General features: G+C 33.2%; 1 protein-coding gene across 1 annotated transcript; it reads right to left on the reverse strand.

Annotated features, from left to right (window-relative positions):
- Positions 1–289: 289 nt before the first annotated feature.
- On the reverse strand, positions 290–8705 carry LOC123526855 (endoglucanase-like). Its single transcript, XM_053522617.1, has 5 exons — positions 8678–8705; positions 8286–8425; positions 4637–4751; positions 2472–2719; positions 290–421 (listed from the first exon to the last, which is right to left on the reverse strand). The coding sequence occupies exons 1-5, from the start codon at positions 8703–8705 to the stop codon at positions 290–292; spliced, it is 663 nt and encodes a 220-aa protein (XP_053378592.1).
- Positions 8706–26148: the final 17443 nt, after the last annotated feature.

Below are 26148 nucleotides of genomic sequence, written 5' to 3' on the forward strand. Positions count from 1 at the left end.
GAGTGTCTTCATATTACAATTAAGCAGAGCTGCTGGTCGGATGCATATATTTTATTCCTTGGCGGGAACCTTTTAGTTAACAGCCGAGATTCTCGGAATTCATCATAGATTTTCGGATACAATTCCAATTGTAATATCGTTCCGCCGACACGGGCCGAAATTATAACTGATAATAACATACAAAATAGCAAGTCTTAATTTCTAACTCCTTCACAATTTCAAAGTTTTAACGGAGAACCATAAACTGCACCAAACTTTCCGAGTTTAGACAGTTGCCTTCCAGAGGGTATTACTCTACAGACAGTCTACAAGTGCCTTTTGGCGGCTGTACAAAGTTTCCCCATACTTGTACTCGTGTTATCATATTCTCTGGTCTTTTGGGATCATTGAGTACATTCAGTTTTGATATTGTAGAATTCAGCTGAAAACGGTACCAGGGTGCATGAGGGGTATTGCACATTTCATTGACACTCACGTACAGAATGCTGACTCAGTCAAACTGAGTCTGCTATTAGTTTGTTTCACGCCCTATTTCCTGACTTCCCTCACGCCGAGTGATTAATCTACCACAATAATAAAATCAAAAACATCGAGTAGTGGTATTAGATTTTTTTTTCATTTCGGCTTCCCATTTTTAAATTCTAGCGCATGCACACGTGTAAATGCCAAAACATAATACTAATATACAATTCCTTATTTTCTCGAAATAAAGAAGAATTCAGCTGTTTATGTTGGACATTTTCTGAAATTGATACGAAATTTCTATTCAAAGGCCCAATTCATTGTATGTACAATAAACATTGAACATTTTACCTCACAAGTCAAACGGTCAACCATTTTGGGATAATTGTGACAAGTTTCAAGTCTGTTGGTACTTCTACATCGATCCTCTGGGCCTCCAAAATGACCCGAGTATTGACATGTATGATAAACTTCAACGCAGAGGGATTTTCTAAATGTTGTCCACCACGCTGAGGAGTTAAATTACTGGATGCTATTTACGACAGAGGAAAATCTGATTCGCTTTTTAAGTCCAGGAAGGTCGTGGAATTATTTGTTGTATGAAATGTTTAAGCATACTACATAGGAACACAAATGAAATAGGTAGAAAATAAGACAAAGATATCATTTTGATCAGTAGAATGTTTGTTTTTATTTCTTGCCACCATCTGGATGTCTTGAACAGAAACAATGAGAATACATTCCGTTAGTAGGTGTTTTGTGCTGTAAAGAAGAAAAGTAAATCAGTTATTGTATGATCAGAATTTGAGTCGCGCCATGAGAAAACCAACATAGTGGCTTTGCGACCAGCATGGATCCAGACCAGCATGCGCATCTGTGCAAATTGGTCAGGATCCATTCTGTTCGCTTTCAAAGCCTATTGTAATTATAGAAACCGTTAGCGAACAGCATGGATCCTGACCAGGCCGCGCGGATGCGCAGGCAGGTCTGGATCCATGCTGGTCGCAACGCCACTATGTTGGTTTTCTCATGGTGCGGCTCATTTGTATGCAAACACAGATCCTTGTAAAAGTGCTATTGTTGTACCTGACAGTCCAATACGCTACAAAATTAGTTAATTAGTATTTATTCCAATCAAGTAAACATAACATAAACAGCATTGTAACAAATGCAGTTAGGGTTAGGATAAAAGTTACAAGATAACTGATCAAAATCCTTTTCCTTAACATTTTGTGTACATACAATTAGATTTTTATTATGACAGGTTGCAAGAAATATGCACTGTTGGATAATCAAAACAATGTAGAATAATAAACTTAGAAGCAAGTAAAAATAGAGGGAAAAAACTGAGTACTTCTTCAACCTAATATAGACGGATGAAAACAGAAACACAAAAAATAAAGAAAATAAATTAATGTAAAAAATATATATTCAGCTACTCGGAGACCCCAACCCATCAACCATTGTGACGACCGCAACGACCGACCTGCCGCTGCTATGAATTGCTGAGCTTTGAATATGACATGCTTATTTTGTTCGAAAGACAGATGCTCGTTGCCGAAAACAGAAGGCTGTCAATTTTTGCGGGACATGGCGGTTAGTCAAAACAGCTACAAAAGTTAACTATACAGTGTTATATTTAGCAAATTAATGTCAATTTAAAAAAAAACTTTTAGTTTTAAGAAAGTATCTAATTTTACGGTATTAAGTAATACACAACATTAAAAATGCCTGTGAGTCTTGAATTCAGTATCACGAATATCCATGGACGTCTTATTTTCCAGGATTTATGGTGGTGTCGATCCAGAAAATGTCTAACTTACGACGGACAAAGACATTTTTATCTACCTTTTTGTAAGAAACCCCAGTAATTCATTTCTCCAACAAAAAAATCTAGCAGTAGATTGAAAACCAGCGCGATATAAATATAGCGGCTGATGTTATGTATTAATTACATTTTTTTAAACTGGTTTGTCAGTCTTTTCATCAGAAATATAAAAAATGCTTACACCGTGGCAGGAACTCCATTCCCACGTAACCTCTGGATTCTTTCCTTTCCAACCAATAGCATCAATTTGACCTGCACCATTCTCAAGATCAAAGTGCTCGCCATATCCGTACTGGTTCTTGTATCCATTCCCCGGGCTCTGATTACACCAGCTCAGGTTTGGGTATTCGTTTGGACATAGATTGGTCACCATAAAGACATGACTTTGGCCCGCGGGTACATGACTTCCTTGACCATTAACATATCCACCTGAATTAGTTTAAAGAAAGTTGGTTACCATAAAATTTGATTGTGCGCATCTCCAACCGGAAGTGGAATGAAATTATTTACGACAACATTTATGAAAAAAATAATACGTTTGTACATTTACTTTTTTGAATAATTACATTAACCAATCTCCAATTTGATGACAGATGGTTTAATTATGCGGAAATAATGAAATATATCAGAACACTACAAAATATTACTGCATTTAAATGACGTCATATATAGATGTCATGACGTAACGTGTGAGTAACCTCGCAAAATTATTAGCTTAAATTAGTCATGTGCGTTTATCTTGAAAGTACGTCATTTTTAACCCCTTTTTATTTACACTAATTCACGAAATTGTTTTCAGGAATCTCCCGTTTTGATAAATGACAATTATTCTGCGACTTTTTTGTATTGACATTGAAATGACATGGGGAATGTAAACAATGGATGCTATGACAGGTTTTATTTTGGAAATGGGCGCGTGCGAGGTTAATTAGAAATTGGTCAGTTTGATTTGCAATACCAATTTTTCGCTTTTTTTTTACTACCAATATTAAACAGTCTTCTACGGATAAGAATGAAACCAGTACCTTTCTATGGGACATAGACCAATAAAGCTGCAATTTAAGCAGCTAGAACAAGTATTATGAATTGATACTGAAAAACAAATGATTCTAATCTCCCCTGGTTACTCCTAACGTAAACTTGAGAATCCCCCAAACCACATATCCATACCTAATATCTTATGGAAAGAGTAGGTCAATACTTTTTAACAAATTCATAGCATAATCGCCTGTTATTTTTAGTCTGGATAGTCATTTGTTTATAACATTAAGAAGATTGCAATATACATTTCAAAAGGTCTAAGTAGCCCACCTGTAGAAACATGTCCCGTTTAAATCGAAAATTCATAATACTGAAAGATCTGCTAATACATTGGTATAGCTCCTAAATAGTTAGAGAAATACTACACACCAAAGCCACTTTGTCCTTGGAAGTCTAATGGAATATTTATTTGTATAATAATTGCGCAGAATAAACTAAAGGTGCATATAACACTAGTAGCTGTTTTTCGTATTGCAGAGAGATGTTTTTCGTATTTAAAAATATCACTGTCAGTTAAGAATGCCATCCTTTTGGAATGTTCCAAATTGTAAAAGCATTGGGTAAACGATAACACGTTCCTATATTCTAAAAGAACACTTAAGACAACGGCACTGTTGGACATGTAAGTTGAATATTACCGTTAGACAAGTTACTTTAATGTCGACAAGTTATTTGAATGATGCCGTTGGACAGGTTACTCGCATGTCACTGTTGGACAAATTACTTGAATGATGCCGTTGGACAGGTTACTTGAATGATGCCGTTGGACAGGTTACTTGAATGATGCCGTTGGACAGGTTACTTGAATCTCACCGTTGACAAGTTATTTAAATGTCACTGTTGGACAAGTAACTTGAACGTCTCCGTTGGACAAGTTCCTTGATTGTCACCAATGGACAAGGATTTAGATGTGCAGATTTTTAATATTTGAAATTTCGACTTGTTTTGATATATAACTGACTAATCCTCCAAAAAATAAATGAGCCGCGCTATGAGAAAACCAACATAGTGGCTTTGCGCAGTCTGGTCAGGATCCCCTGCTGTTCGCTTCCAAAGCCTATTGCAATTAGAGGAATCGTAAGGATCGTAACTGTATGGATCCTGACCAGACTATGCGGATGCGCAGGCTGGTCTGGATCCATGCTGGTCGGAAATACACTATATTGGTTTTCTCACGGCTCATATGTAAAAGAAGTTGCTTTATATTAATTTTAATCTCATTTGTTTTCATTTTTTTTTATTCTTGACGGTTTTAGTCTTACAGCGCTTAAATGAACTTCTAGTAATCGGCATCATTTTTCATACCTGTGGTCGTGAGTTTAATACATTTTCCACATGCACCACCGCACCATGTCTTGCCGTGACTGTCGAAGAAGTGTTGGCTTGGCGCAGTGACGAGATGATCGTGATTCCACGAAAACTGAAAAAAAGAGCTCAACATGCACGTATATTGTCAATAGAAAACCTTAATTTATGCACGTCTGCTCTCATATTGCGCTAAAACTGGAGCTGAACACCTATAGCTTTGTTCCGTATATAGCTCTTCTCGGTGTTTCTATGCAACAGGGACCATGTGGCTTATTTAGGACATTTCTTTATGTCGCTTTTTCAAAGACTAGATAGTGTAAAATATTTTACACATGATGCCTTAATTCTAATGCAAAGGTCATTACTAGTACTAAACTGCTATTTGCAATTCAACATGTCTGGACAGTGTTGGGTATTTGGGTCAACTACTTATTTCGTCAAGTCCGACAAAAAAAAACTAATTAAAATCTTCAGATACACCTAATTAACGTTTGTTCCAAATTTGATAATTCTGTCTCGAACATAGTACGGAAGATGAGTGTCTGTCAGTATAATCAAGAATCTATTTGGACTCGGGGGTCATAACTGCTAGACGAGATACAAAAATTTAAGCCCATGTCCCTAACTTCGATTACCAGTAATTATTTTTTCTTGTACAGGTCTAATTGTGTCCGTTTTCGGGACTATGTACCTACGCACTCTCGCTCTTTATCTCATACGTACGAATGACTCGAGAAATCAAATTTATAAGTCGCCACCTGTCTCCCAAGTGGTGTGGGAAATCGTATATCCAAATGATACTCTGCCAAATAATCATGTGAATAGAACTGTTACAGTATTTTGATTTTCCCATTTGTATGGAGTCATATTCGGGTTTGTACTTGCACGTCCGTATAGAGCTTCTCTGCTTCACAGAGCTCCCCTGGGAGCTATATCCGAAGACAGCTATATAGGGTGTGACAAAGTCGCCGCATTGCATGCAAAAACTGCTGTTGCGGTACTCAATAAATAAATGAATATATGTAAGTAAGATAACTTAATATAATCTTTCAGGTAGGCAAGCCCTGCTTCGAAGATCACGCTTCAAAGGCTAATCGTCGCAGTAAATGATAGCATAACACAATTTCACAATTAATGCTTCCTACTTCAAAGTTCACACTACAGTTCATACATTTTCATACTTCACACTCTACAGTTCACACGCTACATTTCATAGGTTTTAAAGATAAACTATAAAGTTATAATGCGTGAATGATAGAATTCTTTGTTTGTATAATTATGAGCTTATTTATAGTCGCCACCGGTAACCCATATGAGTGACTCCTCCAGAAGACTTATAGTAATATCAGTAGGAAGATAGTGCAAGAAACAGAAGTTACTCCAACTCCAGAAGCTTCCTTGGTTCTTTAGCGAGCCAGGTGTAAAGCATCTATTCAAGGGACTTTTATCCCAATGTTAGTAATTTTTAGTTGATGGAGCGGCGGCTCGAACTCATATTTGTTTGTATTTGATCGTTAACCATCAATTATACATATTAAAGCTTCCATTAGACATTAGAAACACTTTGTTTATTGCACGTTAACTGGATTTCAGTTAGTCAAATCTGAATGAATTTACTAAATCATATGTGTTTATATTTGGACGTTAACCATCAGTTACATATTACAGCTTCCATTAGACGTTAGAAACACTTTGACTAACGCACGTTAATGCATGATGCATATGTCGAAATATTTAACGTTTTTCACCAACTTTATAATTTTTCAATGTGATATATACATTCTATGCCTAATTTGCAGGAAATAAACACACTAAAAAAACAATATTTTGAGAGATAATCATATCATGATGAAATGTATGAAAGAATGGGTTAAATATGTCAAAATAAACGTTCACAACTGTACATATATTTAACTTTCTTATCTATCAAAATGGTATTATGGCAACTTGATGTAGCATCTGCCGTCTAGATACCTAAAGATGATGAAGTATAATAGTAAAACTGGTAATTAATTTTGTTACAGTGCCACCATTGTGCTCTTCAATGTCGTTTTTCATCGTCACCATAATCAGCATTATCTTTATTTTTACCACTGTCATAAGTTATTTAAATCTTAATAGTTTGTTTCGTCATCGTTTCATCATTACGATCAGGGTTCCAGATATTTTTTTGGCATATGAGTATTTACTCATCATATTTTTTTGTGAATAAGTAACATAGTAAAATCGGAAATTGACTAGGGGTATTTTTTCTTCTGTAAATTTGTAAATTTAAAAAAAAAGAAATCAGTTTTATTTGTTTACAGTTCAGTTTCAATTCAACATTTTTCTTCTCTGCTCCGCACCGGAAGTTGGTACTTTAAATCAACACCGATTTAAAATACACTACTGTACCTTCAATATTAATTCCCAACTATTTGATTTACGCACGCATTTGACATTAAAATCAGTTTCCCGGCCATTCTGTTCACCAGACAGAACAACAAAATTCAAGGTCATCTAAGGAACGTAATCCCTGACTATATGTGGACGTCGTCAAAACAGCGGTCCGTTATTATTTAGCAGCGGTGAAGTAATTTTCGTGCCTTTTCTTTTTGCTGTTCATACGAAATGAACGTTATAACTTTCAATGGAAAAGAATAGAGTGAAATATTGTATGATATAGTTTAGCCTAGGTTGATAGAGTGATTCAGTGCGCGTGTACGTTCAATGCGGGGGAATTAATGCCGACCATGCTCTGTTACGTAAAACATCCAGAAATTAAGTTTTTGTTTACGCTAATAAAATGTCATTGCATGCGTTTCTGTAATTTCATAAACGTTTTTATACACTTAAAATTTATCAGACATGCGTATATGCATTATTCCAAAGCGTAATTTACGCTAATACGCATCTTATCTGGAGCCCTGTACAGTTGCAATCCTTATTTTGACCTTTCGTCTCCTCTCTGTCATTACCATCGATCATTATTTCATTGTCAACATCGTTACTCTCCGGAGCAATTGTGTGACGAATGTCCAGATAATTTGGCAGACGATCGATCGAACGGATGAATGGAGAATATTTTTATCAACTTCCTGCATTCATAGAAATGCATGAAAGAGAGGATGGTCTGTGTGTGTGTGTGTGTGTAGGGGGAAGGAGAATAAGTATCAAATGGCGTAAGGGTAACCCATATTTTTATTATTTATTTGCATACCTTTTATGCATTTTAGAGAGAAAGGGATTGCAAATATTATAACGCATGTGGTGAGAAAGGTCAGACTAAGGAACATATACTTCAGAGATGTAAAAAGCATGACCAGGAGCGAGCTGCAACTTTGCCGATAGATACCTCAATCCACCAGAAACTGTATGGTGGCATTGAGGATCTGCGAAAAAAAAGCAACACAAGTTTCATCGAGGCTACTGGTCTGACAGTGTAGTTGCGAATAGAAGAATAACGCATGTTTTATCTAGCTGCAAAAATGTTTTTTTACTGTAGCGGTTTTCGTATCGGGTGGCCTCGGTAGTTCAATTGGTAGAGCGTTGGCACGGTAAGCAGAAGGTCCGAAGTCTGAGCTCCGGTCGAGGCTGCACATTTTTCTGAGACTGTTACAGTACAGATTATAAGAACAATTTACCTTTTTGATGATACTTTACCTACCTGATTGTCATTATTATCAGGGCCACATCCGCAAGCCCCCTTATGACCATCTACGTAAAATGTTGTCGAGGCACACCTCTTACCATTGTGCATCCTGGGGCTCCCTTGACATACCTGTTCAGCCTCAACATACACCGTACCTGTTTGACAGAATTATCCGCTAACATTTTATGCGCATCTGTTTTGCGCATGTGCAGTAGTATTTATAGTACTATTATACACTTACAGTTAGTGATGCTATATACTAACTCAAAGTAAAAATGATGTCAAGGATAATGATTCGTGTGATAAAACAGCAATGATAACGGAAAAGGTCACTTAGAACGGAAGAACTATCAGTAAACCCGAGTCGGAAAGTTCATATTTGACTTATGCAATACAAGGGACAATACCTATCGCGTTCAAGGAATGCCATGACATTAACTTAATGTTGTATGAAAGTCACCACCAAGCTTTGTATAACGCTGAAAGAGCTTTTAAACTGGATCACTATGGAATACCGCTAGGGCAATCTCCTTTGAATGTGTTGATCTGAAACGCGATACTGTATAGTACGATGATAAAAACGCGAATGTTGTTTCGGCGGGGCGAAAACACGAAAACACGACAAGAAATGTATTTGTCATGTTTTTTGTGTTGGCGGGGTGTAAACGCGAAAACTCGACAAATAAGGTATTTGTCGTGTGTTCGTGTCTTCGACAAATAATGGCCGCAAACACGACATATTTATACCCGCCAACACGAACACTTGACAGATAAATTTGTCTTGTCGGCGCCCCCTAAGCGTCGAGTTTTCGCGTAAAATGTATCGAGTTTTCGTGTTTTCGCCCCGCCGATACGAAAACACGAAAACTCGACAAATTAGGTTTTTGTCGAGTTTTCGTGTGGTCGTGTTTTCAACCCACCAACGCACCAACACTAAATGGAAGAAATCACCTACCATACCGACAAGACAAATTTATCTGTCAAGTTTTCGTTTTGGTGGGTAAAAATTTTTTTTTTTCCGGGGCCCCCTTTATTTTTTTGGGTTTTCGTGTTTTGCCCCCCGCCCAACAAACCCATACAAATACTTTATTGTCGATTTTCGTTTTTTTGCTTTTTCCCCCCCTGAAAACAAAAACATAACAAATACTTACTTGTAAGTTTTCAGGGAAAACCCTCCCGCCGCCCAAAAAAACAAGAAAAACGCCCAAATATTTTTCCCGACATCTTTTAAATAAAAGGGTTATGTTTTTCTATTCTAAAACCCAGTGGAAAAAGGTTTATGAAAGAAATTTTCTTTTATATTAAATAAAGCTGCTTTAGGATATTTGAAAAAAAAAACAATACAATGATATTCAGATTCCATTTTCTTTTTTAAGGGAATAAAAAAGTGAAATGTAAAAACAGCCCCGGGTTCCCAGAAACTAAAAATGGTTATCGTGCACCGAGTTTTTCGAAAATCAAAGGGAAACGGGCCTCTGGGTTTTAGTGAAAAGAAAAATTTAAAACCTTTTGTTTGCAAAATTTTCTAAAAGGGACTAGTCTATATTTCAATTTGGGCCGACAACTTCATATTCAAAAGGAAGGTCAGTGAAAATTAACTGACTGAATTATAGCGAACAGTGCAGACCATGATCAGCCTGCACCCGTGAAAGTGATTTGGTGTGCTAGGTCGCAAATGAAAAAAGAACTTACCGCCACAGGCTTAAGGTTAAAAATTCGTTATAAAAAAAAAAAAAACCCCATAAGTTTTTTAACGAAATAAAAAAAAAAAGGTAAAACAGCGGGCCCAAAATAGATGGAGTGCATACTTAGACGGCAAAAAAAAAGCCAATTTTTTTTATTGCACATGAAGATTACTGTTAAAACAAAAAAGGGATAATAAAATCAGACTGTTAATATTTTTAAAACTTTTAAATCCATATTCAAACTTTTGGGATGGGTAATATGGGGGAAACAACCATTAAAGATAAGATTAAAAAAAGAAAAAAATTGTATTTTTTGTTTACAAAAAAGAAGTGGCAGCCATGTTATTTTTAAAAGGCTTTATGACTTTTTAGTCTTTAAAAAATTTGGAAGAGAAAAACGAAAAAAACGGCACCTTTTAACCTAGACTTAATTAATCCAAAGCTTTGTTAAAAAACCCAATTTAAGCGGGAAATTAAGTAACTCGGTGGGGTTATGTTTCCCAAAGCATCTTAAAAGTGACAGTTTTCTTGACTTTTTTCTTTGGGCCCTTAATAAAAAACCTGCTTTCCACTTCAAAATATTAGCCACCTCAGTCAGAAAGAGATAAGGATGATTTGGAGTAAATGTCACAATGATATACGGTGACAGCAGCGTGTTATTGTAAATGGGATAACGCAATTATTAGCTATAAATAGTTAATTTCTAATTAAGAAATTGAATTTTTTTTTTTCGATTTTTATGTGAAATGAACGACAAAAATGGTTTGGCATACCCAAAAATTGCACTATGGATTCTTTTTAAATTTGCCAACCCTATTTTTTTAAATTCATTTGCATAAATTCCAAAAAATAAATTTCTTTCCTTATATTAAAAAAAAATTTTTCCCTTTTCCTTTTGTAAAAGTTATTTAATAAATGTAAACTTTTTGGGTTTGCATTAAAGCATTAAAATCATTTCTGGGAGGGTCTTGTTCTTTTCTTCCTGAAAAATTTTCAAGGGAAAAAGAAAAGAGCGTTTTTTAAAAATATTGATGAAAAACTGAAAAAAGAAGCCTTACGGGTAAAACATCGTTGACCCCCCAAACAAAATTAAGATGGAAAACCCCACCAAAAGGGGGAAGCCGTAGCGGTATCTTTTCAAGTTTCTCATTCCCTTTCGGAAAAAAAACCCATTTTTTTTTTAAATTTAAAAAATTTTCTTACCTGAGATATAGAATTTTTTCATATAAAAGCGAGTATTTTGAACTTTTAGCAAAATCCTGCCCTTTTTGGGAGTGAATTCAATTTTTAAAATCTTCTGTCTTAAGATAATGTGTATCGCCCCCCTTTTTAAAGAGTCAGCTGCTCTTCAAAACACCAAAACGGGGGGGGGACATTTTTTTCCATTAGTAGATATATATTTTTTTTAAAAAAGGGAAAAAATTTTGCAAAATACTTGTAATTTGCGAAATTAAACAACCAAAGATAAACCCCTTTAAAAAATCTTTTTTTCGTTTCTTGTCATTTATGCCCGAGACCTTAATTAAATCGAAGTACCCCCTTTACATAAAGTATTTTCGCAAAATGTTTTTAAATAATAACAAGGGTTTTTTTTCCCGACAAGGCAAAAAGGGGCACCGGGTTTTGGGAAATACCTTTTAATTCCTAACATTTGATTTCCCGATTTTTGTTTTTCTTTATATAGCCGGAAAAAAGGTTAAATACTTTATTTCCCCAAGATGATCTTAATAACCCAACCTATATTTTTTTTGGGTTTGTGCCCTTGTAAAGGTCGGGAAACCTTCTTATTTGAAATGCTTTGGGAAAAACTATTTTATAAAAATTTCCCCAAAAAAATTTTGAGTTTTTTTTAAATAAAGCATGTGTAATAAAGGGCCCCCCCAAGGATGTATCATTTTATTTTTTTAACTTTCGAAACCCCCCTTTTTAAGCGCCCACGGAGGCATTAAATTTTGCCCCAAAGACGTTTATTTCTGAAAAAAAAATACAAAAAGCAAAAAGTTTGAAAAAGAAATGTTGTTTTAACTGCCTAAAATGCCCAAGTCCGCTTTTTTTAAAAGGTATTTACGTAACCTGGGTTTTTAAAATTCCAACAAAAAAGTAAATCCATTACCTCTTTAAAACTGAGTAAAATACGAAATTAAAAAAAACCTGGCAAATACACTTTGGGCCCCGGCCCATCCGGGTTAAAATCCAAATTCGATGCTTAAATTTTTTGGGGGGAACTTTAAAAGGGTTTCCCAAGGGGGTTTTTTTTTCAATATTGACCGCCCTTTTCGAAGGAAAACGACTATGTTATGGGGGAACGCAATTGCAACATTCCGTTCATAAGAAACAAAAATTTTCATTGATGCAACCCTCAAGACCCGCCAAGTTTTGGGGTTCTGAAGGCTTTTTATTGCAATATGAGAAATCACCAAAACTTTAAATTAATCAATCATCTGCCTGGCTACAAGTTTTCAACTTTTGCACATAAAACAATTTTGCTTTAATCTGAAAAAAACATGAAAAAATAAACATGATAAAAATTTTTCCCATGAAATTTAAAAATCCTCAAACCTGAAAAGACAAAACATTGCGAGTAGGGGGTCATTTTAAACATCCCAAAATTAAGTAATTTTTTCCCACTAATAAGGTCAGCCCCTTGTAAAAAGTTTTTTATGCAGGAGCGTGTGTATGAAGTTTCACAAAAAGGGTAGTTTGGGGGGAAAATGGGGAAAAATTTTTAAAGTAATTATTTCAAAGTTGGGGTTTCCCAGAAACCTTTATTTTTTTTTTATAATGAAAAGAGTTTTTTCCCTATTTATGGTTTTTCATGGACCTTAGTCACCATCATTATAGTTTTTCAAAAAGCAGATTTTAACAAAGCTTTTTAACTGTTTCCCTTTTCCCAAATTAAAAAAAAATTTTTGCCCAAAGAAAATGATATAACTAAAATAATCTTATATTGCCCCTATTCACAAAGCTTTGTTTCTTTTTTTTAATATTTTGGGAAAAATTATAGAATTTTTTTTTTTCCGAGGGAAAGAAAAATTAAGCCCCCTCTTTTAACCTCGTTAAATTTGGGTAGCAGGCATGATAACCCACTCCCAAAGTGAGGAAATATTTCAATAAAATTTTTTTTTCTTTGTCAGGAATGGCAGTTTAAAAAAAACTATCTTTTAAAAGAAAAAAAAAAAAAAAAAAAAGAAGCAAGTACCGATATAATACAAACAGAAAAACGAAAGTCATAAAAGATCAATGAACATTTTAAATTCAACAAGAAATTTTTTTTTAAAGTAAACGATGTTTTGAAAATTTTATGGCCCCTCTAGGTTTTTTGATATTTCGATCAAAAACCACTTTTAAAAGAAGAAATTAATTGTCACGAAAAATTCCCTCCTTACCTATTGCACACCTTTTTTTGACATTTGTATATCTGTAAAAAATGAGTAGGTCTAAATTGGCAAAAAGCAAAAAAAGAAAAAAAAAAAAAAAAAGAAGAAAAAAAAAGAAAAAAAAAAAAACAAACAAACAAACAAAAAAAAAAACCCTATCAAAAAAGAAAATAAGAAAAAAATTAAAATAATTAAACCCAACGGCATTTCCCTTCTTTCCCTTTAAAACATTTTATGCTTTTTGTTTTTTAAAGGAGTTTTTTAAAGGAAAAATTGGAAATTTTTCCCGTATTTTTTTTTTTTTTAAATTTTCTTTTCCCGAAGTTTACTGAAGGTTATTGAAAAATTTACAGAACGCCCCCTTCCGGGCGTTTCACCGTTGCGGAAAGGTATATCGGCGGTGTGTTCTTTTTTATAGAAAAAAGAAAGGAAAAATGGGTCATGCCAAAAAATTAGAAATAGAAAATTTGGGACTTAAGGTAACCCCCCTTACCCAATTTAAATTGGTAAACATTTTAAACGAAATTGTAAATAAAAAAATATTTCTGCTCAAACAAATAAGGAAAAGGAAAAAAAAAAATAGCTTTGGGTTTTAAAAATTTAACATACTTTGCATTGCATACTTTTTTATGTTTTGTTTTTGCCATTTTTTTTTTAATTCACTAAAATTATTGGAAATTTTTTTGTTCATTTTACAAACCTATTCATGTTTTCCCTTTTAAATCACTCCGAAGCTATTAAATTACCTTCCCCTTTACAGGGTCCAAAAAAAGTTACCCAAATACTCGAGGGGCGTCAAATGAGGTGGGGAAAGCAAAAAACCCAAAAATATTCAAAATTGAATAAAACTGAGGACCCCTGAAAAATTTTCCGGTCTTTGGGATAAGGTGGGTAAACAATGTAATATGAAAATAAGGTTTTTTGTGAAAGTACCTTAAAAAAATTTTAAACCTTTTGTTTAAAAAAAAAACATTTTTTTTTACAATCCCCGCAAAAAAAATAATGAGTAGGGATGAATTTATTTTCAACTCCCCTTTTCCCTCAAAAAGAAAAAATTTTAACGCCACAAAATTTAAAACCAGGAGGGGAGGGCCAAACTTTCCATTGATAAAAAATTTTAAAAACCAAAAAAATAAAATTTGGATTGGGGATTTGCAAAAGGGTTAACGACATTTTCACAATAAAATCCCTTAGTAAGAAATCTACGATGAAACATTTTGGGGGGGGTTAAATGAAAGACGTTTTCGTTAAAAATTGATCTTGAAAAAAGAATTTTTTAGTTTTTTTTCTTTTTTTTTTAAATTTTTCCCCCGACTTCTCGGCGTTCCGCAAAAGCTTTACGCGCGGACAAAAACGGAAACTCTAAAAATTCAACGGGAGAAAAATTGGGTGTCACACGGGGTATGATTTAAAAAAAAAAAAACGTCGATGTTTATAATGTCATAAAATAATGGATCCTTTCATTTATTTATTTCTAGGGACATCAATAAAAAATTTAAATAATAGTGGCTTTTGGGCCAAGAATTTTTTCCGTTTCAGTTGTGAGGCATTTTCCGTTAAACTTTTTAACAAAAAATAACAAAAAAAAAAAATAAATAAAAAAAGTCACTTTAAAAAAACCGATTTGCAAATTTTAGATCAGTTTAATTTGTATTTGGTTATTACAACATCAAAATTTTTTAATTTTTTTAAGAGAAAAAGTTTTTCTTGAACTGTATTATAAATTTAAAATACTTTTAAATCATATTGCATAAAAAACTTGTCGATCCCGTTTTTTACGTGAATGACAGCAGTTGTGCAACTGTGAAAAATTTTATAAAAAAGTATAGTGGAGATTCGGGGGAAAAATTGTAAAGGCATTAATTGATGATAATTGAATAGCTTCCAGTTTTTTTCTTTGGGACTTTTCCCCCTTTTATTTATACAAAGTTTTGTGAAGGGAATTAAAAAGGTTATTTTTGCACTTTTTACACAAAATTGGACCTCTTTTCCTTTTTTTGGGGTTTTTTTTAAGACAAACAATTTCAAAATTTTGTTAAAGGGTGTTTTATATTTAAAATTGCTTTTTAAAGTGTATGAATCCCAGTTGAAAATTTAAAAATGGAAAACCTTTTTTACCCCTTATTGAAAAGCCCTCAAACTTCTGAAACAAAAAATTTTTAAATGTTTTAAAGGGGGAATAAACTTTGAGTTTTAAAATTGGGGGCCTTCCTTGAACCCCATATTTTTTATTTCCCCACTTTGTACAAAAATTAAACTGTTTTTTTGCTTACAAAAGAAAAAGGCCCAATAAAGAACCAGAAAATTTTAATTTTAAACATCTTTTTTTTTTTTCCCGTTAGAACCTGTGGGATTATTGAAAAAAAGGGGTTATGGGGCCCCCAAGGTTAAAAAGCGCAATTTTTTTGAAAAAAAATTTTAATTGTTAAATTTTGAACCCAAAATTTAAATTTTATGTAATTCAACAAAAATTTCATGTTTTTTTTTATAGCAATCTTTTGGTTTACTTAAAAGTTAAAAACAGAAACCATATCCATATCTTGAAACCAAAAATTTTTTGGTTTTAATTTTTTAGCAGGTAAATTTTATCAAAACCCCAAACCATTTTTTTTTCCAAATTTTAAAAGGTGTCCCCTTAACTTTTGTGACAAAAAAAGATTTTTGGTTTGGTTTCAACAAAGCCATTTTTCCCATTCTGGGAAATTTAAAAAATTTTTGTTATCCCGCTTTCCCACCCAGAAAGTCCCCTAAATTTTGGAAAAAATAATTTAAACGTAAAAGGGTTTTATTTCTAAGGAAATTGAGTTTGACGGGCCCATTCTGAAAGGGCCCAACACTTTCGGGGCAGTTGTCAGTCAAGTTTGACTTGCCGTTTTTAAGTTTTCCCTTCCCAAAAAAAAAGAACAGGGATCTTTTTTATAAAAATTACTTTTAACTTTTTTTATTTCTGTTTTTCTTTCTTTTAAAGGAAAAAAGCGAAAAAAAATAAATTAAAAAATTTAGAAAGAAATTTAATTTTTTTTTCAATTAAAAAACAAAGAAAATTTCATTGATTTTTTTATAATAGTTCCCCAATAATCTTTTGCGTAAAAAAATTTAAAAAAATTTTCAGAATACCTTTTTTAACTTTTAATTTTCATGGGAAATTTTAATTTTTTTAAAAAAAAACAACTTCTGCGGGGAAAACTGTTCCTTTGCAAATAAATAGATTTTCTAATGATTACAAATTTTTAAAAAGGCTTTTTGGAAAAATGTAAATCACGGGAACTTCATAGAGAAATTTTAAAGAAAAAGGATTTTAATCAAATTTTCCCAACATTTTGGAGTGATTAAATTTTTGCAATGTTAAACTTTAAATTTTTTGTCATGGGAAAATTTGGGTTTGTGGTTTTTTGTTTTTTATGTTTGGTAAAACCCCGAGTCATAAATTAGGAAAGATGCAAATCTGTTTGTTTTTGGGGGAACATTTATGGGGAAAAATTTTTTTTTTTTTTAAATTTTAAATTCAAAGAAAACAGAAAAATTGATGGGACATCGGGTGCTTTTTTATTTTTATTTATCTCATGGCCACGAGTTATAACTAAGAAAAGAAAATGAAAAACAAAAAAAAAATGTTATCTCGGGGGCCAGAAATTTAACAAAAAAAAAAACAAAAAATTTTTTTAATTTCGGGGCCCCACAAAATATATAAAAAAGGGAAAGAACAAAAAAACAAATTTTTGAAAAGTCGTTGCCACAAAATGTAAGAAAAAAAAAAAACCCCAACAAAAAAAACCAAATTTTTGCTTTTTCGGGGCCCACAAAAATATAAGTTTGAAAAAAAAAACAAATTTTTTCCCAATTTTGGGTGGCCACGAAAAAAACTAAAAAAAAAAGAATTGGGAAAAAATCTTTTTTTTCTTTTTTGGATGGATTTCGAAGAAAATTCCTGGGGTTTGGAACCACAATAATACATTTACGAATAAATTCCCGGTTTAATCAATTTTTTGAAAAACCCCCAATTTTTCGTCCCTTCGCCAAAAAAAAATTTAAATTTCAAATGGCATAACATAGAACAACGTTTTTTACCAGGGTTTCATTACGCGTTTAATAGAATGCAGAAAATTAGTAAGTGTAATGCAAAAAGTTTGAGGGGGCCAGCTGCCCAATAAAAAAAGAAATGTTTTTATGACAGTTTTCTTATCGCTTTTTGAAAGTTTTTTTAAATTAAAGTTTTTTACATAATTTGGAAATTTCCCCAAAAAAAAAATTAAATTGTACAAAAATTCAGGTTTTTGGGGGAAAAAAACCCTCGGTTTTTTTTTAAATTTTAAAACCACAAAAAAGTAAAAATGAATAAAAAAAATTTGATAGATGCTTTTAATAAAAAAAAAGGGAAATTTTTAAATATTTTTTTCTAATGTTTTAAATGATACTAAAAATTGAAATTTTATTGAGAAAGGAATTTTTTAAATTTTTCCCGAATAGAATATTACTTAGCTGTGGGAAAATCTCATTAACCCCAAAAATCTGGGTTTTCCCATTTTTGTAGATAAAAAAAGACATTCAAAGATGAAATCTAGAGCTGATTTAGTAACATTTTATTTAATTATCAGTTGTTTGTTATTATATTCAATATTTCGAATTTATCAATAACTGCCGGTAAGCCAGTTATATTGTTGGTATTATAATCTTTTTCGTTTGCCAAAACCCAAACCCTTTTTCAGATAAATTTTACAAATAAGTGACCTTACTTTTTAGGACTTTATAAAAAAAATGCATTAATTCATTTAAATCGGCTTTTTTTATTAAAAATTTTTTAAATTTTCCAAAATTTCCCCGCAACAATATAAAAAAAAAAATATCCCAAACATTTTTTTGAAATTTCATTTAACTTAAAAATGTACTGTTTTTAAAAAGAAAATCAATTTTCACTTTAAAATAAACAAAAATTTTGAAAAAGGTCAAATAATGTAAAAAACGATCAAAGTTAACCTCCTGTAACTACAAAGGCTCACATAAAATTAAATTTAAAACCCCCAAAAAAAATATCAAACCTTTAAAAAGGGGAAAACACAAATGAAAATTTTAAAAACCCCAAAAGGGCAATCATAAATTTTTTTTCTCATTCAGTTTGGGGGCAGTCGTGCTGCGATGTCACAAAATCATTATCCCTTTGGAGCGCACGTCCCAAAAAACGCAATTTTTTTTCATGTCAGCACGCTTTTTTGTATAAAAAAAAAAAATATACTGCTAAAAGGGGAGGGTTAGGGTTGCCATTGTTACAAAATACATACATTAAAGATACTGCATTCAAAATTTCTTTAAACCGGGAAAATTCCGGATTTTGTAATATATCAATGACGCTGAGATCGGGTTTTTGGGCATATCCAAATCACATGCTTTTTTTTCTAGTCATTTGTATTTTCAATAAATCAGCTGTTTTTTACTTGTTATTAGAAAATATTTTAAAAGGTTATTGTTTTTGATTATTACGAATGTTTCTGCTTTCAAAGTACAAAACCCCGTTTTAAACACTTTCGTTCGTGGGGATTAATGTATTTAAAATCAAAAAAAGAGAATCTTGCACTTGGCAAGAAGGCTTTTCATCGCCCATGGTAATTTGGGAAAAAATTTGCAAAACCAAAAACCGGAGACGGGGGACTTTCACAAATGTTCCGCGTGGTTTTCCCGTACACCCCACCAAGAGACGCAAATTTTTATGGGAAGTTGACTTGGGGGAAAAAAATTTTTCAATTTATCACGGACCCCTTTTCAAAACCCACAAGATTCTTGGGGTCGTAAATAAATTCTAGGCTTATAACATTTTTTTTTTTAAATTTCTTTATAATCTGGCTCTTTAACCTTTTTGCGATGGGGTTTTTTTGTATGCTCTTAATTACAAAAGAATTGTCTCCTTTAATCTTTAAAAAGTTTTTCTTTAAAAAAAATCTTCTTTTTACAAGATGGCAACAAAACGTTTTTTGTGTCCTTTCAAAAAAAAAATTTAAAAAAAAGTGAAAATCGATATCTCGGGAAACCCCAAAGGGTAAGCGCTTTTCTGAGGGTAACCCCAAAATTTTGTTTAAAAGGGCTTTTGTGACATTATCGGAAAAGTTTTTTTGAGTAGTGGGAAATTTTTTGATTAGGGTTCGAGAATTTGAACTGCATTTGGGAAAAGAAAACATGAATTGATTTTATAAATATATACAGGTAAAGAAGAAAGAAAAAAAATACATTGATTAAAAAAAAAAATTTTTCAGCTAAAGGGCTAAGACAAGTTTAACTAAAACTTTGGGTTTTTTAACAAAAAACTCCAAAAGGTTTGGTTATTATGGGGGAGTCGTTGGTTCAATGCATACGTTAAAAACCCACACAGGCTAACGTTTGGGGAGTGGGGCCGCATAACAAGGATCCCTTTTGGGCTGAGATTTTGTCGCTTTGCGAAGTCCAAATTTTTGGTTTTAATGCAGCGAAAGGTGAAAGTTGAGCCCATTTTATTTAAAACGTCCGTAATAATTAATCCCAAAAATTTTCTCAAACTTACATTTTTTTGACAAAAGTTCTTTAGGGCTTTTTAAAATCGAATATTTTGTATTGTACAACCTCTCAAAAAATTTGAAACGTAAAAAAATTGATGCTGAATAATCATTTTCGTTACGTATTAACTGGTGTGTTAAAAATTTTTAACAAAAAAAGCTTCTTTTTCACTAATTTTTGTCAAATTTGGTCCAAATTTAAAAATAACGAAAATCACCTTTAATTTAAAAACTGTCGGTCTGCAAAAATTAAGTCTCAAACAGATAAAAGTTTTTATAAGGAAATTGAGTTTTTAATTTAAAAAATAAAACATTTTGGGAAAAAAGATTAAAATGGTAAAATACTTTTTCCTTTTTTTGCAGTTTTTGCAAAATCAAGACAAGAAGGGTGCCCGGGAAATTCATCCCCAAAATTTTACTGAGTACAAAATCTTTTCCCAAAAATGCGCCTTTCATATGTTTTTTAAAAAAAAGTGGTTTTTGAAGGGGGCAGGTACCCATTAAAGATACTCACAAGTGTGGTTCCCGTTGACGTCAAAAACCCCTTTAACAGGGCAGACGGGCAATCTTTTGTTGATTCCCTTTTAAAAGGTTTCGTCGTTACCCTTACCATTAGGAAACCCCCTTTGTCTAAAACCCTTTTTGACCAGTGTAGATATGTCGACCCCGCCTGCACCCGCCCTGTTGTCAAAAATTAAATTTTTTTTCCCGTTTTTCCCCTTAGTCGTATTATTTGGGTAAGCCCCGTTTAAAACAAATTTTAACCCGGGACTGCCCAAGCTGGGTCAAACTGATAGGACAAGAAGTTTCTTTTGAAAAAAGTAGCAGGGTAAGGGTTTTCGGACTGCTTTGGGTTTTTTTTTTAAAAAATTTTAACGTTATTTAAATTCAAGGTCGCTTACTTAAAATCACTTGCCCCATCGGGTGGGTTCGAGCCTCCCCTCGGGGCGTTTTTTTCTTCTGTGAGGGCCCTCCCGCGGCTTACGGAAGGTCGGGGGGGGTTTTACCCCGGGGGGTCCCCTGTGTTTAAATAATGCTAACTACTAAAGCAAAGATTCAAAATTTCTTTTTTTAACCCCATTTATATATTTCTCCCAAGAAAAATTACTCACGCTTGTTGATCTTAATCGATTGCAGTTGTTTAACCGCATAAAAATATAACCCAAAAGGGTTGCTAACGTTTTCGTTTTCCTTTTTAAAAAAATTTTCGGTTTTATATTTGTGCTATCTTACGTAAATCCTCTCTGTTTCCCCCCTTCATGGGGCCCTTTTTTTTAGAAAAGTGAAAAATTGATACGTGTAAAAAATTTTTTGCTCCCTTTTTTCCATTTTGTGGTTTGGAGTTACCCAAAAATTTACTTTATTTTTAAAGCTGGCGGGTGGGGGTTTTTTATGTTTCATTTCGAAACGTATCTTTAAAGTTTTGTTGGAATTTCAAAATTTTTATATTATGTTTAAAAAATTAAAAGGGAGGGTTTTTCTCTCCCCCCCACCTCCACCCCCCACCCCACAACCCCGTGGGGGGAGACAAAATTTTTTGCCCTGTCCCCTCCGTCCCTCACACTTTATTTCCGATCTTTTTTTGGAAAAACCCCCTTGACCCAGAAAACCCTAGAGTGGCAAGGGGTTGTTAAAATAGCGGGGGCTATTGTTTTGGGGTCATTTTTTTCAAAGGTCCCAAAGGGCAAAAGGGGCCTGAACTTTGGAAAAAACCCCCCCGATCAATAACTTTTAGAAACCCGTTGGAAACCCCGAACGTTTAAAATTCATAGGATGATTGGTTATGCAGAGTAGATGGGCCCCTAATTTTTTGGGGACTCTAATTTTTTTCGTCAAGGTTTCGTGGCCAACATGGAATTCCCCCTGTCCCGGGCTTAACTTGAGAATTAAATTTTCCCAGGGAAAAATTTAAACTTTATTTTTGATAAGACTTTCAGTGTGATTTTAATAGGAGATTTGCAAGCAGAAAAGGTGACCCTTTCCGGGTTTTGGGATTTTACCCTCAAAGGGCAAGGGCACAGGGGCCTTTAAGGGGGAAAACCGTTTCCCCGTTTAAATTTTAGAGCCGCAGGCCCAGGATGTTGAAACTTTGTGGGGGGTGAAATTGGGCAGGGAAAGTTTGATCCCCAATTTGGGAGCTTTAAAAAAACAGGGGTGTTTTTGACTTTTTCCCCTGGGGGCCCTTTTTGGGTTTTTTTGCCCATACCCAATGTGCTTTTGGGGGTATTAGGGGCTTTTCTACAAAGGCATCTTTTAAAATTACACAAATGTGCTTTTTATCTGTTCCTCGTTTTGGGGAACACTAAAATAATTTTAGAAAACTAAACATGCTGTATAATTAAATACTCTAGCCCAAATTTTGTAATTGCGGAAAATTTATTTTTGTTTTGGCCCAAATACTTTGTTCACTATTAAAAAAAGGGCAGATATTGCAAAATTTTCAACAGAAAATTTATTTAGTTTTACCTTTTTTTCGAGGAAAATTTTTTTTAAAGCCTATAAATGTTAATTTCTTTTTTTAAAATGGTTAGCAAACAAAGTTATTTATGCCATTTTGGGAATGGATTTACATTTGAATGCTTTGTTGTTTTTTTTTTCTTTTTTAAATTGGGTCTTATTTATTTTGGGGTTTTTTAGGACTAGCTTTTAATTTAGGTTTAAATACCAAAAAGGGGTTGGGTTTTTGTTTGATTTTTCAAGAATTTTTGGCATTTCTAGATTGCTTTTATACTTTGAAATACTTGTAAACCTTTTTATTAAAGGATGCAGGGCGGGGCAAACTCCGAAAAAAGTTAGAAAAAAAACTTGAAACAAGAAATCAAAATTGAAAGGGAAAAGAAAATTTTGTACAGGGAAAAAGGGAAAAGCTTAATCGAGTTGAAAAAAAGGGGGTTAGAAGGCTTAAAACCCTTTTGCCTTTGGCGGCAAATGTTTTTTGTTTTTTCGACCAAGCCCATTTATGATAAGGCCCGCCCCAAATGTGGGGAAGCTCCGTTTAGATCTTGGTCTGCACTTTCCCCCAATTTTGGGCAATTTAAATTTTTAGTGAACACCCTGTCCCAATAATAAAAAAGGGACAAACCCCCAAATTGGAAAGGGTAGACCACAGACACTTAGGTTTTGGACTCATCCATCCGCTCCCCCTCCGCCCCTTTGGGTTTAAAACTCCCCTCCCCCCCCCTCCTCCGCCCCTGGTTTTAAAATTTAGCCAAAATTTCCCCCTTGTTAGTGTGATGTTTCAAACTTTTAGCCGAGAGCAATTTATGGGAAAAATACATTTTTTTAAAAAAAACGCTGAAAATGGTTTTAAAAAAGCTTTTATGATCGCGGCAAAAGCTCAATTTCATGGTAAAAAGCAAAAAAAATTTGGCTAAACTTTTCTAGGGGGGGGGAGGAGGCGGTTTTGGGGGATGGGGTCCGAACCCCCAAATGTCGGGGTGATAGAACCGTCCATTTTAGAAAAATTTTGCAGGGCAAAGGTTAAAAAGATGAAAGATTTGGGGAAATGGTTTCAGTGCAAAAGGGATTGTAACATGGATTAAAGGAAAAATAAAGATTTAAAAGTTTGACTTTACACAATTTGTTTTTTAAAGGTAGTGTTTTTTTATACATGGATCAATTTTTTTGAAAAGTTTTTTTTGTGAAAAAACCCCATGTGGGGTTTGAAAAAAAAAGTCCCGACATTCTTAAATATTTCAACCTTAAAAGTTTTTCGTTACTTTTTTGCAATATTTTGAATATTTGGTCTTTTGGCAGTTGTTAGAAAAAATTTTAACGATTTTGTGAAGCACTTTTAAGCCATTTTTAGGGAAATCCCTAAAAAAATTGTGAACATTGTTTTGGGAAAATGTTAAACCGAAAAAAACCTTTTTAAAAAAAATTTAAAACCAAAATATTTTGGCTTGCTGTTACCATAACACGATGTATGTTTGCCCTTTTTACTGCAGCCATTTTAAGAATGGCTAACTTACTGCAAACTAGCGACATCCTTTTTTTTTTTATAAAACTACCGTTTATATGACACGATTTTAATTATAAAATATATTTTTAAAAAGGTGCATGAAAACAGTTTGGGCCCTTAAAAATTTTAAGCCTTTTAAATTTTTACATAAAGGAAATTTTTAGGGTATCCCCCAAATTTTTAAAAAAAGTTTCCCTTTGAATAATTTCTTTTTAACAAAATTTTTGCCCAAAAAAAAATGCAAAAAATTTAAAAAAACGTAAAATTGTACCATTTAACCAACAGATTCTACTTTTGTGAGAAACAAATCACCCTTATTTTTGGGGAATTTGCCCAAAAATTTACCTAAGAATTTTCATTGGGGGAAATGTAGGTAATTCCAAAATTTTCTATTCAAGTAGAACAGTTTTTTGGGTTTTAAATTTTTTTCCCGATGATACAAAAAAAAAGCCAAAAACGGAAAAAAAAAGAATTCACGAAAGCACTTTATAGTATTCTCAAAATATAAATTTAAAAAAAAAAAGTCCTTTAAAAATCTCTTTGATACCGGTGACCAAAACATTTTTCTTTTTATTTGAAGCAATTTTGTGGTCATTAAAATTGAAAAAAAATTTTTAAAATCCCTTTAAAGTCAGATATTGTTTTTTAAAAGAAAATAAAGTTTGGTGGAGTAAATTTTTGTCAAAAATATAAAAATTTAAAAGGGTTTGCTTTGGGCATTTATTCTTATATTATTCGGGCATCACTTTGAAAAATATTTTAAACCGTAAGACCTGAAAAACATCCCCAAAAAAACTAATGGGTATTTTGTTTTGGGTAAAGACCCCCATTTTTTTAATTTTTCAAAATTTCAGAAAAAGTGGGGGTAGAAAATGGGCATTAGAATTAAAACGAGTTCTGTGACCTGTGTTTTTTCTTCTCTCGTTTGTCTTGGAAACTAATGCTCTTCAAGCTCACAGAGTATGGAAAAATTCTTAACGTTAGAAAAAATTAGTTCCTACATCCTTAATACCATGTTTCATCATTACACTGAACAATGACCACTTTCGTTTGATACGTATATTTCAACAAAGAATTCCTCGTCCATTTGTTAATGAGGTTTCATTGTAACAGTCCATCCTCTTAAGCTAAATGTGGAGACGGCAGATCCACTGAGTTAGATACCGGATGAGGCATATGTTCTCCATGACGACCATTCAAAAAATTGTGAGCAACTCTGCAATAAACCTTTCATCCATAAAACGGGAGGCTGGCAGTTTCTTTCAGAGAACAGGTAAGTACTTGACATGACTGTACTTACGAATATAGATTTAGGCATTGTAACTGAAAATACAAACTTCAAGTAGGAGCTATCTATATTAGATGTATGTGAAGTTAACTGCATCAAATACAAGGTCTGTAAAAATTATTAAAATATCATTTCCTGAAAAAGAGTTATTTGAGCTGAAAAAAATGATCCCGGATGAAATACTTGGAAAAAATGGAGACAACTCCGCAAAGACTTTATGATAGGCTTAGGTGACTATTGACCTAGTACCTCATGCAAACTACCCACTTTTAACCTCTAATCATGAAAAAAAGCATGCATACTTGCCACATGGATTAGCAACCTGAATACAAAACTATGTAAAGATCAAATAATTGATTGCCCTGGGGAAAGTAGGACATTTTTTTGTGGTGAAATTTGTCAACAAACAGACGATTTATTTTAAAAAAGTCAAAACCCACAGAATTTCACAAGGTGAAATGTGCTGAAAAGGCTACTGCTGGAAAGAGAACAATCTCAACTATTTATACATATGCGTCAAAGTATGGGAAAAATATCTAGAAATATGCGAAAATCGAAGACATCAATTTCAAGGCTGTTAGATGCATAACTGTGTAATCATAAATGGCATTTATCATAGATAGGTTACTTTTCCTTTGCACTGATATAACATGGGCTGGATTAGGATTAAGAAAAGGTGTTCACTCAACAATTTCACTATATAAACAGATTGTTTCCCTTGTGTAAAGAAGGCTTAGGGTAAGTCTCTAATAGATTAGTATACTTCCACTACAACATTTTTGGCATTGCGAATATGCTTCCCGCCTTGTCTTCTACCTTGTGAAAGCTATGTTATAAAAGCATTAGTAACAGTTACAGTTTTCACGGCGTTTCGCACAAATCTTGCTAAACCTTAAGAAAGCATCACTTAAAAGTGAAATGGTATATAAATCATAAATACATTGTTGTACTATTTAATGTTTATGAGTTACGGTACTTTGAGAATAAACAAAATGCTACAATTGTCATTATACTGAACAAGCCAGGACGTTATGTATCAAGATGATTGT

Source organism: Mercenaria mercenaria, chromosome 14 (assembly GCF_021730395.1).
Source record: "Mercenaria mercenaria strain notata chromosome 14, MADL_Memer_1, whole genome shotgun sequence".
NCBI lineage: Eukaryota > Metazoa > Mollusca > Bivalvia > Venerida > Veneridae > Mercenaria > Mercenaria mercenaria.